The sequence below is a fragment of the Hylobates moloch genome, unplaced genomic scaffold (genome assembly GCF_009828535.3).
Source record: "Hylobates moloch isolate HMO894 unplaced genomic scaffold, HMol_V3 SCAFFOLD_7, whole genome shotgun sequence".
NCBI lineage: Eukaryota > Metazoa > Chordata > Mammalia > Primates > Hylobatidae > Hylobates > Hylobates moloch.
The window spans coordinates 37,270,313-37,287,142 of record NW_026652282.1 but is presented as its reverse complement, the minus strand read 5'-3'; the positions used below and the strand labels follow the sequence as shown (position 1 = coordinate 37,287,142).

General features: G+C 39.1%; 1 protein-coding gene across 1 annotated transcript in view; it reads left to right on the top strand.

Moving 5' to 3' along the window:
- Positions 1-16,830, top strand: part of CASK (calcium/calmodulin dependent serine protein kinase) — a 419,626-nt gene that overhangs the window by 128,658 nt on the left and 274,138 nt on the right. The window contains exon 4 of the mRNA XM_058441306.1: positions 13,101-13,206. Coding sequence (XP_058297289.1) covers positions 13,101-13,206 — 106 coding nt within the window. The remainder of the gene's footprint in view (positions 1-13,100; positions 13,207-16,830) is intronic.

The window sequence follows — 16,830 nt, the reverse complement described above, 5'->3', positions numbered from 1 at the left end:
CTCATTGGCTGTTCCACCCAGATCCTCCCTCTGAAGCAGGGTTTTTGTGTTGCCGGGAAGGAGGAGGTATGAACTGTGCCTCCTTTTGCCTCTGCTGCTACTCAGTATGGATCTTCCACAGCTCAAAACCAGGGAGTATGATATCTGTCAGTGTTCACCAGGTGTTGAATGTACTCAGAATAGTTCTTTCACCCTAGGAAGCCGAAGGAGATGGGAGCTGCCACTCAGCAGCCAAACACATCTCTGTAGCTCTCTTGACAACACAGAGCTGTGTGGGCAGGGGGGACTACACTGTTTACCAGCTTCCTCACCTGATTCCTCTGTTTTTAGCTGGAGTTTAGGGTGGAGAAATGGCTGCTGCCATCAGCTTCTGCCGCTTGCTGTATATAGGCCTTCCACAGCATGGAGCCATGGAAAATGGGATCTGCCAATGTTTACTAGCTGCCAAATCCACCCTGAGTAGCTCTTCCACCTTAAGGGGCAGATCTGCCCTTAGCTGCTGAACTCCTTAAAACAGTTCTTTGGCAAAACAGAGCTGTGGGGGGACAGGTGCAGTCCCTGTGTGGTCCCCATCTTGCATGCTACAGCCTCTTATTGTTCTTATCGAATTTCTGTAGATTCTATTGAATAAATGCTTCTCAATTTGTTGTAAGCCCTTTGATCAGTCTCCAAGGACTTTGAATGATTGTGATTTTTGACCAGCTAAATATACGTCTCTCCAGGGGAGAGATATTCCTGAGCTCCTTTATGCAGCCATTCCAGAAGTCCCACCTAGTCATTGTGGGGGTTTTTTGGGTTTTTTTGAGACAGAGTCTTCCTCTGTCGCCCAGGCTGGAGTGCAGTGGTGTGATCTCAGCTCACTGCAACCGGCTCACTGCCTCCTGGGTTCGAGCGAGTCCCCTGCCTCAGCCTCCTGAGTAGTTGGGATTACAGGCGCACACCACCACACCCAGCTAATTTTTGTATTTTTAGTAGAGACAGGGTTTTACCATGTTGGCCAGGGTGGTTTTGAACTCCTGGCCTCAAGTGATCTGCCCGCCTCAGCCTCCCAAAGTGCTGGGATTACAGACGTGAGCCACTGCGCCTGGCTGTCATTGTGTTTTTAATGATTCTGTCTTAATAGAAAACTAGTTTTACACAAATATAATCAAGTGACTTAAATTGAAAGGACTAAGATTGAAAACTGAATTGAAATTGAAAATTGAATTGAAATTGAAACCTAAGATTTTTTGACAGGTATGATTTTATTACGGAAATTTGCTCGATTGAGCTTTATTTTAATCAAGACTTTATATTTCCATTTTTAGAATTAATTCAGATAAATAGCTAACCTATAAAGTTCATCTTCAGAATTGAGTCATTGTAGACCTAAGAAGCAGTATAGCAGAGTTATTAAGAGCATAGGTTCTGGGGCCAGACTACCTAGGTTCCAGTCTTTGCTTTGCAGCTTATTGGTTCTACCTAGGTTCCAATCTTTGCTTTGCAGCTTGTTAGTTCTTTTTATTTTTATTTTTGAGACAGAGTCTTGCTCTGTCACCTAGGCTGGAGTGCAGTGGCATGATCTCAGCTCACTGCACCCTCCACCTCCCAGGTTCAAGCAATTCTCCTGCCTCAGCCTCCCAAGTAGCTGGGATTACAGGCATGTGCTACCACACCCAGCTGAGTGTTGTATTATTAGTGGAGACAGGGTTTCACCATGTTGTCCAGGCTAGTCTCAAATTCCTGACCTCAGGTGATCCACCTGCCTCGGCCTCCCAAAGTGCTGGGATTACAGGCGTGAGCCACCGCGCATGGCCGCAGCTTATTAGTTCTGTGAGTGAGTTACTTAACTGCGCTCTGTCTATTCACATATAACATGAGCATCATCTGCCTCTTAGAATTATTGTGAGGTTAAATGGGTCAACACATCTAAAATAGAGCCTGACTCATAGTAAGTACTCAGTAAATGTTAGCTGATGGTTATTGTTGTTAGACACGTTAAAGGCAAATAATCATCTCATCTTTGTGTTTTATTATTGAGACCAATAATACTGTTGTCTAAAGCCAAGAGACCTTGGTGAAATGCTAGGTGCCCAACTAGCTATAATATGATCTTTAGTTCCCTCTAGTGGAAGAAAATTAGATAGGCTTTTTGCATAAACATGCTGCTTTTGGAATTGGGATCATTTAACCTAATAAAATTACCCCTGAATAATTAACCAAAGACAATATCCACATACATAAATGGATTTAAGAAATTGTTAAAACTTGCAATCTTAAATATTCTTTCCAAGTGAAACTTTTTTGGGGACATGTAATTTATAATATTAAGTAATACAGTATATAAACCATCCAGTGACATAAAAAGTTACGCATATATTACTTTTGTTTAAAGCAAGTGCATTCAGTAGTAGTAGTACCTTGAAGTTTTCCATTTTAACATTCATACCCAGTTATCTGCAAGTAGATGGCATTTCTTGATCATTCTCTGAGAAGTCTTTAATCATTGTGATATGCCACCTGGAGTAGATTTCCTTGAATTTTTGGCATTTTTAGCATCCTCTTCCACATAGCATATGGGGTAACAGAAAGATTGCTAGACTGGGAATCTGAGACCTGGGTTCATCTTCCAGTTCTGCTATGAAATATCTGTGTGACTTCGGGCATGTCTTACTAGGGCCTCATTTTCCTTCTGAGTAAAATTTGAGGATAGAGAGGAGCATGTGATGATGGCTCTCTTACTGTCACTTCTGTTTCTAACATTCTCTGATTCGGTGATACATACACTTTGATGTGAGACAGGAGATGTATAATAGATGTTGAGTCCAAGTTGGGTAAATGGGTCCTGTATGCTTGATGTTGCCTTCTAGCAGGATTGGCAGGAATGGAAATCACCAGCAGTGGAATAATTTGGTAAATGCCAAGATCTTGAGGCATCTATGGGGGCGGTTGCTAGACTGCAGCAGGGTATGCCTCCCTCAGCTTGGGAGATTGTTAAAGAGAACTTTGAGGCAACGTCTCAGTGGGATCTTGATGAACAAGTAGGGGTTTACCAGGCAGAGAAGGAAGCACACGGAGTATCATACAGAGGGAACAACATTTGTCAGGGGACAGAGAGCAGGGGGCCAGTGCACAAGCTGCGGGTGGTTCAGGATTGGGGTCAGGGAGGCTGAAGGAAGAAGCTACTGGAAAGGAATGTATAAATGTGTGACTTCAAAAAAAGAAAAGCAAGAGCTAAATTGTTTGACTAAGAAGCAGGAGAGCTAGCTTCTATTTCCAGTTTATGCTGTTAACTAGGTCTGTGAACCCTAGTTAAGTTGTTGGACTTAAAAGATTTTTTGGAAGGCTTTCAAAGCCATGCTGAGGGATTATAATGTCTTGCTGTATGGAATGGAGCTCAGTGAAGGTTTTGGAATAATATAATAATATCTGTTTTAGAGTAAAACTATGATGATACTTTAATGAGTCTAAAGAGAAGAAACTAGAGGCAGAGAAACCCATTTAAAGATCTTTGCTGTGATCCAGTCAAGAATTGAGGACTGAAACTAGGGTAACCACAGTAAGGGAAAGATAGTTTTGACAGGTGTTGCAGAAATAGAATGGACAGGTTTTGGCAGCTGCATATAGGAAGTAGAGGAGAAGTGGTAGATGGTGTGAAGATGACTCCAAGGGCTGTCTGGAAGATTAATAATTTTGGTAATCAGTAGGCCACACACATACAGCTACATGGGTTCTGTTTTACTTTTCTTAACTAGTGTCCTTATTATTAAACATTTTGAGTGTGTCTAGTTTTTTTCCCAAATAACCCAACGGTCAACTTGAGGTTTTTTATGAAATATGTGATTTCCCAAAAAACTGTAGATGAAAACCAGCAAAGTTAAAGTAGGCATAGAACTACACTATATATAGCAGTGTGGTTTACTAATAGATGTTCACATTGCTGCCTTCTTGGTGTCAAACTTGGTTTGATTGACATTTGTTAAACATAGGAAAGAATGATTTCCACCAAAAATGGTGAAAGGAAAAGAAAACAAAACTTATTGTGCATGTGCACCATGGCAAGCACTCTCACATACTTTGTTAATCAACCAGGCCTAACTACGACCCTGTATAGGAGTTGTTATCTTACTCTTTCTATTTTACAAATGAAGAAACAGATGTTCTAAGGTTATACAGCTACTAAGTGATGAAGACAGGAAAGACAGGTCTTTTGACTACAAGTCTGTTGCCCTATCTATTATATCATAACTGCCTGCCAGCAGAATGTGTTAGTGCTTAAAAGGATAGATGCCAGATCTGTGGAACTAGGGTGACCAGTCATCTTGGTTTGCCTGGGAATGAGGGTGGGTTCTCAGAACCCAGGACTTTCAACCTGGAAAGATCCTTGGTGCCACAACTGAGAAAGTTCCAGGCAAACCAGGACAGGTTGGTACCCTGTCCAGAAAAGTCACTTATATGAAATAAACCATTATCTAGAATGACTTAAATAAGGTATTTACTGTATTTCTTTCCCATAATATTGTGTCATCAATGCTAAATGACAAATGATTCCTAAGTGAAGAGGAGTTAAGGCCCCGCCTTCCTTCCATCTGTTTGTTTTCACTGGCTCTGAGCATCCTGCCTTCCTGCAGTTACACTCAACTGTGTGTGAATCAGATACTAGAAGCCTTTGCTTCTAAGTCAGTTTTATTTTATTTTTTATTTTTATTTATTTATTTGTTTATTTTTAGACAAGGTCTCACTCTGTCTCCCAGGCTGGAGTGCAGTGGCATGATCTTGGCTCACTGCAACCTCCACCTCCTGGGCTCAGGTGATCCTCCCACCCCAGCCTCCTGAGTAGCTGGGACTACAGGAACACGTCACCACACCCAGCTAATTTTTGTATTTTTTGTAGGAACAGGGTTTCGCCGTGTTGTCCAGTCTGGTCCCAAACTCCTGGGCTCGAGCGATCCACCTGCCTCAGCCTCTCAAAGTGCTAGTAGAATTACAGGCATGAGCTACCACGCCTCGTCTCTAACTCAGTTTTTAAGGAAACTTATGCTTTGCCCATTCCAAATTTGATGAGATGGCAAAAGAGCTATTCAGGGAAAAATCAAGGAGGACTGTCAGTATCCGTGATTTCAGAGTATTTACCAAAACAATTAACTCATTTTTCTTGGTCCTTTTTCAAATAAGTATCACATATTGGTAGTTATTTCTTTACAACAAATTTGTTTTATACTATTTTTATGAGACTTTGTTGACAAAAGGATTCTGTAGCTGGGTGGGGAAACCCATATTATTAAAAGAAAGAAAAAACCTCAGGTAATCATTTCACTACGCCGTACAGAATTTTTACCTCATTCATTTTTTACATATTGAAACAGACCACAAATTGCTTTCTGGGAAAAGTTTTGGCTCTGCTGTCAGTATTTCCTGGGCTGGCCCCATCCTGGAAGAAGGAGATTTGGGGGAGAAGTGGGTGGTAAGGAAATCTATCCTGTCAGCATGTCCTTGTTGAGCTCCTCAGCTATCAGTTAATAAATATAGAAAGTAAATTATAGATAACACAGTTATGAAAGTATAAAGCACAGGTATATGAAGAACATTTTTTTACTTTGACATATTAGCTGAATTTCCATTTTATTTCAGTAACTTCTCTTTTGCTTTTTAAATTTTATTGAAGAACGTATGCACAATAAAATGTACCCATCTAATTGTACACTTCAGTGAGTTTTGACAAATGTATGCATTCTGTCATCCCACAAAGTTCCTTCAGGCTCTAACATGTATGATTTTTAAGACTTTAATATTGAAAAGTAATTGAGTTATAAACTGATATTTCTCTAATTTTCTTGTATAAAGTAAGGAATACCATGTTGAAATAGATGTCTGGTTTTTCTAATAGTCAAATGCCCTGATCTTCCCCCATTTGATTTATATTTCCCAAAATGAAAAGCAACAGAGCAATTGCACCTTTTAGACAAAGTTAGAGCATTGTATTTCTATTTTTGTCATATACAAATTTGTTACATTTATCAGAACTGAAAACTCTTTGGGAAATATATTACCAAAACCCCATTAATTTGTAAATGCTTAATGCAGTTAAGATTGATTTCTAATTAATACACATTTGCCTATTTAAGAAAATTTTCACATCAGTCAAACACTGAATTAATGGTATGCTGCTTCCTTTCTTTATTCACCTGATGATGATATTTGGGGCCATAGGAATTTTTTTTCAATGGGCAAGAATTCAAAGAAATTAGAAGCTACTTGGATTTCTCTTTGTGTGTGTGAAAAAAGACAACAAAATGTATAGAGCTAGTAGTGAAACATGTAAAAAAAAAAAAAAAAAATCAAAGAAATTATGAGTTTGCAGTTGACCCAGATTTCCATGGGGGCCTGTCTAGGCCTCTACTCTTCACTAGCTGAGGTCAACTTTCCTGATGGTCAATGAGGAAGATAGCCACATTAAAGCCAGCCTGACCTGTGTTGTTGCCAAAGGCAGCTGGGATCTTTATTCTTCAACTTGGTTATTAGATAAAGGTAGAACCCAGCAGCAGAAATTGACTTTGCTACTATAATCCTTCCAAGGTTCTGCTTGGATTCCTTTCTTAAAGTATCATTTGGTCATTAATTTCAGTACACTAAGGAAAAATATGTTGAGTCAATAATGACTTTCATTTACTTATTTTTTATTAATATTTATTGAAATGAACACATTAATACTTGCCCTAGTTCTTTCTATGACTAGATTAGAATATTCTTTATTTTGATTTTGAGTCCAGGTCAGCTCTTGGCAAATTTTGTTTAACTGTTGAATTTCTAACACAACCTAGACATTGTTTGGAAATGAATGAGAATACTTATATATTTGTTAGGAAAAGCGCAGTATCTAGTTTCTGACTACCACTAGTTACAATGCAGCTGAAATAAGCTGGTTCTGTAACAGTCTTGATAGCCTGTCATTCAAGTGAGTATTACCATATTAGCACTATTGTGTGATTGGATCTTAGGATGTATAAAAACTATGCAGACCCGGGAGGCACTGTGGTGTGATGTAAAGAGCAAAGGGCTTTGGTTATTAGTCCTGCTTCCTACACTTACTAGCTGTGTGATTTATATCATTGAGCCCTGGACCTCAGTTTCTACCTCTGTAAAAATGGGGAGATATATGTGCATATATATGTATGTGTATATGTATATGTATGTCATGCAGGGTTATTACAATAACAATTAAATGAGGACTTATAGAGGGGCACTTTAAAGTCTCAAAGGTTGCATTAGATTAACAATAGTGAAGAAATTCCAGATTTAGTTATTAAATGATGGATTTGGGTTATTAAAAGAAGCTATAGGATTCCCTTCTGTGAAAGTATTTTTTAAAAACACATCTGTTTGAATTTAGATTCTTTTTGGAATGACTGACATAAATATCTGTAAGAATTACAGAACTCACAATCAGGAGAGGATAAGAATTAAAGCAAGTCAACTTATCTAGAGTGGCACCATTCCAGTTTGGTAGACACTAGCCACATGCAGTTATTGAGCACTTAAAATGTGGCCAGATCAAACTGAGATTTGCTATAAGTGTAAAAATACATGCTAGATCTCAGAGACATAGTACAAAAAAAGAATGTAACTTATTTTATTAATTTTAGTATGATTATATGTTGAAATAATACTTTGTATACATTGAATTGGATAAAATATGTTATTAAAATGAATTTTACCTGTTTCTTTTTACTTTTTTAATATGGCTACTGGAAAATTTAAAATTATATACATGGCTTACATTATACTTAAACTGGATGGTGCTGATCAAAATCTTTATTGAGCTAGGTGCAGTGGCTCACACCTGTAATCCTAACACTTTGGAAGTCCAAGGCAGGAAGATTGATTGAGGCCAGGAATTCGAGATCAACCTGGGCAACATATCGAGACTCTGTCTCTATAAACTGTTTAAAAATTAGCTGGGCATGGTGGCACGTGCCTGTAGCCCAGCTGCTCAGGAGGCTGAGGTGGGAGCATCCCTTGAGCCCAGGAGTTCGAGGTTACAGTGAGCTGTGATCACACCACTGCACTCCAGCCTGAGCAACAGAATGAGACCCTAGCTCAAAAAAAAAAAAACAAAAAAAACCTTATTGAATGCTCTCGAGCAAACGAAATCTTAAATTTAGATCTTTTAAGTTCAGATAAAGATAGAATGAAAAATTCTCCCAGTTCTTCAAGAAAAATAGTAGTAAAATAATACTTTACAGGAAAATTATTTTTAAAACAGACCACTTAAACCAGCTTTCCTAACTTTCCCTTACTTGACCAGTCTGATAGGCAGACCCTGGTGGGATACTTGCATTACTATTGTTGGAGAGCCCAAACTTTTTAGGAAAATAATAGTCATTCTAATGCCATATGGCAGGTTGATTTCATTTAAGTTTCTAATTTGGGTTAGAACATTAAATATTGCTACCTGTATTACTAGTTCCCCTTTTAAAGGGAAATAAATTGATAAAATAAATATAGGCACATAGTTAAATATAAGGACACTAAACACAGAAATAGATTAGTTTAAAATATTTTTTAAATTTCCTGAGAAATTACAAAAAAGAAAGTACAACTTAGCCATAAAAAGGAACGAAATAATGCCATTCACAGCAAGCTAGATGGAGTTGGAGACCATTCTTCTTTTTTTTTTTTTTTTTTTTTTAAATCTGAGACAGAGTCTCCCTTTGTTGCCCCGGCTAGAATGAAGTGGCATGATCTCGGCTCACTGCAACCTCCACCTCCCAGGTTCAAGCAATTCTCCTGTCTCAGTCTCCCGAGTAGCTAGGACTACAGGTGCACGTCACTACACCCAGCTAATTTTTGTATTTTTAGTAGAGATAGGGTTTCACCATATTGGTCAGGCTGCTCTCGAACTCCTAACCTCAGGTGATCCACCTGCCTCGGCCTCCCAAAGTGCTGGGATTACAGATGTGAGCCACTGCACCCAGCTGGAGACCATTATTCTAAGTGAAGTAACTCAGGAATGGAAAACCAAACATTGTATGTTCTCACTCGTATATCAGAGCTGAGCTATGGGGACGCAAAGGCATAAGAATGACACTATGGACTTTGAGGGAAGGGTGGGAGGGGAGGGGAGGGGTAAAGACTACACATTGGGTACAGTGTACACTGCTTGGGTGACGGGTGCACTAGAATCTCAGAAATCACCATGAAAGAACTTTTCCATGCAACTAAACACCACCCGTTCCACAAAAACTATTGAAATTAAAAAAAAAAAAAAATCTACTCATTAAAAAAAAAGAAAGTACAAAGGAGAGTGAAGAGAGATACCAGTTACTAGTCTGTAAACAAAAAAATACTTCAAAATAGAGATGGTAACCCTGGGTCATATCATTCACAAGAACATTTTGTGCTAACATCTGTAAGCAGTCAGATAATCACCACTTTAAATCCTATTTTTATCACCTGCTTTCAAATTCCTTCCTACTTTGCCTCTAGAGTTGGTTTGTAGGCAAATAGTGTTTTTAGTTTGCTATATCAGCGTGGACTTAATAGCACTTAATACATATATCTTTAATTCACATTCATATTTAGAAACAAATATTTTGAGTTTAATATTCGTGGAATCTGTGGTTGGAATGGATATATAATGTATTTGTGTTTTTAATTGTGCTATTTGAGCTATTTAATTTATACTTGAATTCAGGAAAACATGACCACAATTTTTCTAGATCATTGCCCTTATCATTTGAAATATATTTTTATGTTGCTAGTTTCATACTGTCCAATCAGTGTTCTGATTTTAGTTCTGAAATGTCAGATCCGGTGACATTTAAATTGCTTTGAAGGCTGTCCCCCCAGCAATTCTGCCTTTATTTTGAGAGTGGGTAGGTGATAAGAGACTAGACCAAGGACTTGTTCAGCCATTTGCCAAATCAAAATTTGTGGCTCAAATGAAGCCAAATGTGTGGCAGAAATGGAGCATCCATTTCTGCTTACAAACTTTCAGTATAACCAATGTATCACATAGCAAATGGTGAATGTGGAGATAAAAATACAATTTAGACTGGGCACGGTGGCTCATGCCTGTAATCCCAGCACTTTGAGAGGCCGAGGCGGGTGGATCACTTGAGGTCAGGAGTTCAAGACCAGCCTGGCCAACACGGCAAAACCCCATCTCCAGGTGCTAAAGTTGAACGAGCTGATGGATATGAACCACCAGTCCAAGAATCTGTTTAAAGTTCAGACTTATAATAGTGGCAAACAAAAAGTCCTCATTTGTGATGGTTTGCTTCTGAAAGAAAAAAAAAAAAAGTCTCTGCTAAAAATGCAAAAAATTAGCCAGGCATGGTGGTGCACACCTGTAATCCCAGCTATTCAGGAGGCTGAGGCAGGAGAATCTCTTGAACCTGGGAGGTGGAGGCTACAGTGAGCCCTGATCACGCCACTGCACTCCAGCCTGGATGACGGAGCATGACTCTGTCTCAAAAAGGAAAAATACAATTTAGTTACATGAAAGGGGCAAAATAGAAAATAAACTGAAAATAAAGAGAAAAGATCAGTTTTAATTGTGGCAAACACCAAATCTGTTTACTTGATGACTCCAGTGTCATAGGGTAGAGTTAAAATGAGGCTTTTGATTAGAATAGAGAGGAATGGAAAGAGAAAAACTTAAGTTGAAAACAGAAGATATGAAAGGATGAGTTCTAATAAAAATGGGAAGCTAGAGATAAACATAAAAATGAGTAATAAAAATTTTAAGCTTTTCCTAGAATTAGAAGGCAGAACACTCCTGGAGAGGAAAAATCTGTGCAGGCATGTGATTGATGTTGTCTGGCTCAGCCTGGCCCTCCAGCACACTTGTTAAAAGCTTTCCTCATGGTTATGACTTCCCAGCACAAATCCTACAGGTGCTTCACATCCTCCCCTCCTGTGGGGCCTTCCTAACTACTTTTGGAAATGGAGGCATCTTTCCTGTGCCTCTGATCTCTTCCTTTGCAGTAAACACTGAGCCCCCAGCCCTGCCGTGCTGGGCTCCACACATCCAGCTTCTCATTAGAATCTTAACACTGTCCTTTCCAACTGATTTGGTAGACTCTGCAGGTACCACATCACTTGTCACTGCCCCATTTCATTGACTCTAAGAAAGTCATTTGTAGAAGTTAGCAGTCAGCCTGCAGTTGGTAGGACAAAGGCAGGACCAGCACCATATTTTCTGACTCCAGATCCTGTAGGCTTTTCTTCACTGCCACTTACAAGCACACAGAGTGCTTCCTTTAAAAAAACAAACAAGTAAAACCTTCTCTTGACCCCGCTGTTTCTTTCCTACTACCAGATTCTTCTAATATGATCGTGTTCAAACCCAGCATAGCATATTGGAAGGACTGCTGACTTTGGAATTGGGCAGGCCAGGGTTCAAAACCTACCCTTATGATAGCTGTGTGATCTTGAACACGTTTCTAAGCCTTAGTTTCTCCATCTGTAAAATACCTACCTCACAGAGTGGTTGGGACATCAAGTGACAGTGACTGTATTGAGTACTTAGCCCAATGAGAGGTGTGATCATTTTAATTGATTATTACATAATTGTCTCCAGCATACTGACTTCAACCCTGACTCCTCCCCAAAAGTTGATCTTGCCCAGAATTCTCATGACCTTTTCTGGCTGAATCTTATGGTCTTTTCTCAGCTTTCAGCCTTCTCCAGCTACTTACAACTTAATTTCCTCTATTCTCTTGATTTTCTTAATATTATTGATTCTTCCTTTCCTTGTGGCTTCTCTTTTGTCAGATTTTCTGACTTCTTTTTCTCATTCTACCCTTATGTAAGTCAATCTTCTAAGGTTCCATCTACGATCATTGCTCTGTTGACAAGACTAAGCTGAATTAATAAATCAGAAAGGAGATAATATTATCTATTTTGCTTTGTGCAGTACATCCTTAGCCTTGGTTCTTCCTTACCTGTCTCCCTTCTACTTTCTAATATTAAAATGTCACATTGGATTTTAGTCATCAGCAAACAGGTAAAGCCCCAGTGCTATTAGCACTGGATGGCTTTCATTATTCTATTCCATGTAGACATGGCAAGCAATTTCCATGCCCAAACTGTTTTATATGATGATGATGACGATGATATTAACAACTTTGTTTTCCAAATAGTATTATAGAGTTTACACAGTAGTCTTACATACATTATTTGGATTTGTTCTTCAAAGTAACATTGTGAGGTAGATAGAGTTTGGAATTATCCAACACTTTTTTTTTGAGACAGAGTTTCACTCTTGTTGCCCAGGCTGAAGTGCAATGACGCGATCTTGGCTCACTGCAACTTCTGCCTCCCGAGTTCAAGTGATTCTCCTGCCTCAGTTTCCCGAGTAGCAGGGATTACCGGCGCCCACCACCATGCCCGGCTAATTTTTTACATTTTTAGTAGAGATGGGATTTCACCATGTTGGCCAGGCTGGTCTCAAACTCCTGACCTGAAGTGATCCACCTGTCTCGGCCTCCCAAAGTGCTGGGATTACAGATGCGAGCCACTACGCCTGGCCCCAGCACATTTTATAAATGATATTTTAAAAATTCTGACTTTGACTCTAGGATTAGTGCCTTTTCTGTTTAAACCATACTATTTTTTGTTCCCTATTCCGTATAACTTCCCTGATAGGTCTATAAATGCTAGATTTTAGGCTGAAGAATAGACAACATATTTTTATTTTATTTAGGGAAAACTAAGAAAAAGAGGTAAAAATCAAAACAGTAAATTGAGTTATTAGTTGATTAGCAGATCAAGGAAGAGTTACAAATTTGGAGGCTGAGATTTGATTAGAAGAGTTGGGGAAAGTATTTGTGTTTTTTTTTTTTTGCTTTTGGGGAAAGTATTTATATTAAGAAATGTATACTTTTTTATTAAAAGCTCACTCTATACTGTATATAGATTTAAGCTTGCAAAAAATATGAAAAGCTATAGTCAAAGATTTTAAAGGGTAAAAAGTTAAGCTAAGTTTAGATGGGGGATTTCATCTCTCTAGTTAGAGAAGTATCCATGTTACCATAGATCACATCCATTCATTCATCATTCACTCTAATTGTCTTTCGTTCCTACCTAATGAAGTATGCCGTATGTTTGTTTTACAGATCTAAAGCGGGAAGCCAGTATCTGTCATATGCTGAAACATCCACACATTGTAGAGTTATTGGAGACATATAGCTCAGATGGAATGCTTTACATGGTTTTCGAATTGTGAGTGTGTATTTTAATTCTTAAAGGGTAAAACTTTAAGCAATGTTGGTGTTGGATAATGCTAACACTTTTCTCTTGAAATTTAACAGTAGTTGTGAACTTACCTGTTCAGAAAGACCTAAAGTCACAAGAAAAAAGGATTATGTCATCATAAGGTTTACAGTGGCGTAGGAAGCAAAAGCTGGACATATTCAGTTACTCTCATGCTTCCAGCATGCTTCAGAGAAGAGACTCCAAAAGGAAATCGAGTTCAGAGGAATAGGAGGACCCCAGAATATAAACTTCTGACCAGTAGAAGTCTTAGTGAAGAAGAGTAGGATGAAAGTGGAGGCATCCATGTAGCAAGACTCTTGGCAACTAAAAACAACTAACGACAGATTTAGTTTCCTCTTTTGATATAATCACCATAGGGCATACAAGGGCAATTTTATAGATCACAGTGTATCTTGATTTCAGTAAGTCACTTGATATGTTTGTCGCAGACTTTTTGGTGGTAAGATGGAGAATTGTGAGCTAAGGATAGTACAACTGGGTCATCCAGCTCTGGTCAGATGATTGTGTCCAAAGAGATTGTATAAAGCTTTATAGGACAGCATCCTGCAGGGTTTTATCTTTGATCCTATTCTGTTCAAAATTGTAATCATGCCTGTAATCTCAGTGCTTTGAGAGTCTGAAGCAGGGAGGATTGCTTGAGGCCAGGAGTTCGAGACCAGCCTGGGAAACATACCAAAACCTGTCTCTATTTTTTTCTAAAAAAAAAAAAAAAAAAAAAAAAAGGTTGTAATCAGTGAGTTTGATTAGGAAAAAAAAAGAAGATACGCTTGCTAAATATTCAAAAGATACCAAGGTCAGAGGGTATATTCATTACCTATTGCTTCATAACAAAATGCCCCAAAATGTAATGGCTTAAAACAACATACATTTATTATCTCAGTCTCTGTGTATCAGGAATGTGTGTTCCAACTTAGCAGGGTCCTCTGGCTCTGGGTCTCTCACAAGGTGATAATAAAGCTGTTGGCCAGAGCCGAAGTCATTTTGAGACTCCACTACAATGTGGATCTGCTTCCAAGCTCACTCACATGATTGTTGGCAGTCTTGCCTTCCTCACAGGCTACTGGACTGAGAGCCACAATTCCTTAAGAGCTGTTGGTTCCCTTGGTTCCTTGTCCGTTGGGCCTCTCCACAGAGCAGCTTCCAGCATGGCAGCTGGCTTCATCAGAGCAAGCAAGAGGACAAGTGAGAGTATGAGCAAGACAGAAGTCACAGTCTCGTAACCTAATCTCCAAAATTACACACCATCACTTCTGCAGTTAGAAATGAGTCACTAGATCCAGTTTATACACAAGGGGGATGGGATTATACCAGGGCCTGAATATCAGGAGGCGAGGATCACTGGGAGGCATTTCACAAGTTACCCCCTACAAAGGGCTAGCTAACATATTGGCTGTCTACATCAAAATTCAAAAATATGTTTACAAGTTTGTAGCAAAGGAGCTGAAACAAAGAAGGTGAAATTTAAGACCAGTTAATGTTAACTCCTTCATTCAAATATGAATAAGTGCGAGATCAGTGTGAATTTAGTTGTGATTATGTGAAAAAAGATGTAAACATTTTAGTTATTGTTTGCAACAGCTTAAAAAGCCCTGAATGGAAGGTTATGCTACATGAATTAGGAGTATATAGTATTCAGAACAAAGTCATACTCCCCCCATTCACCCTGGACCATTCATAGTAAGCAGGACACTGGAATGTCTGCAGAATAGGATAACCAGAGTGGAAAGGAGCCTGCAAATTGTGTCATAGAGACACAGCCTTCAAAATCTTTTCTGGCAAACCTGCTAAAAGAATTTTGAGGCCAGGCATGGTGGCTCATGTCTATAATCCCAGCACCTTGGGAGGCCAAGGCAGGCGGATTGCTTGAGCTCAGGAGTTCGAGACCAGCCTGGGCAACGTGGCGAAATTTAAAAATTTCTCTACAAAATTGTCTCTACAAAATATACAAAAACTAGGTGGGCGTGTTGGCACACACCTGTAGTCCCAGTTACTTGAGAGACTGAGGTTGGAAAATCACCTGAGCCTGGGAAGTCAAGTCTTTAGTGAGCCATGATTGCACCACTGTACTCTATCCTGGGCAACAGAACAAGACCATGCCTCAAAAAAAAAAAAAAAAAAAAAAAAGAATTTTGAAAAACGTATGTACCCTTCACATATTTTTTAGGTTGATATATAAAAACTTGTATTGTGCGAATATAATTCTCAGTATCTTGAATATTCTTTTAAATATGTTTTGTTTGTTTGTTTTTTGAACAGAGTCTCACTCTGTCACCCAGGCTGGAGTGCAGTGGTGCAATCTCAGCTCACTGCAACCTCCGCCTCCTGGGTTCAAGCAATTCTTCTGCCTCAGCCTCCCAAATACCTGGGACTACAGGCACGTGACACCATGCCTGGCTAATTTTTGCATTATTTAGTAGAGATGGGGTTTCACCAAGTTGGCCAGGCTGATCTCGAACTCCTGACCTCGTGATCTGCCCTCCTCGGCCTCCCAAAGTGCTGGGATTACAGGCATGAGCCACCACACCCAACCTTAAATATATTTTCTACACAACTGTAGAATTGCCTGTTTATCTCATTCACTGTATGGAAAATGTCTGCTATGTGACTAACATGGCAATACTAGTCCTTATTGTCAAATCACTCAGCCAAATCAGACTCATTTTCTGTCAGAGAAAAAAAAATCTGACTTCATTTTTCAAACAAAATTAAACTGTTAAATGGACATCCCTGTGACATTCATCTTAGTATTGATTTTGAATTCTTAAACAGCTTACCATGGATATATTGCCTGGATAAAGTAAGGTGGCACCTCCCTTTTTTTCTCAAACTCTCTTTGTTTTGCTTTCAAGGGTCTCTCCCTCCCTCAGGGGCTGTGCATTTCCCAGCCATCTCTTTGAAGTTAGGCTTTTTGGGTTGGAGGAGTAGTTTGCCTTTTGGATGGGTAACTGGAGATGTGGAGATGGGTGATTGTAGATGTGGAGATGTAAAAGAAGAACAAGCAGACCACAGACTTGTTTACAAACAGACAAAATTATGGAAAATGAAGATATGGAAATTGATTGCCTTAAAAATATCCTAGTTCATGTGTCTCCTGGAAGGACTTTGGGTATTCCCAGAGATATCCAAATCCTAGGTTGAAGACCACTGGCCTGGAAGAGCTGTTGAAAAGACTGAGAGGCTTTAGTTATCCACGAATGTATTCGTTTTATTATTCTGCTAGAAGAGTCCCCAAAGCAGAAGCCCATAGATGGAACATAATCAATGTCCACAGTTATTTGAAAGATTGTCATATATAAGACTATATGCTTATTCAGTGTAGCATCAGAGGCTATAACTAGAATCAACAAGTGGCAGACGTCACCTCTAACTAAAGAAGACCTTTTTGATGATTAAACTTACTCCATGAATGAAGCAGCCTGTCTCATAGACTATGTAGTTTCTCACTAGAAGCACTCAGGTTGAAGCTGGATCCAAGGGGCCTGAAGATAAGATTTTAATTTTGGACTAGAGATGGCCTCTAACATCCCTTCTAATTTTAAGATATTGTAATTCTTTTTTTGTTTTTTTTTT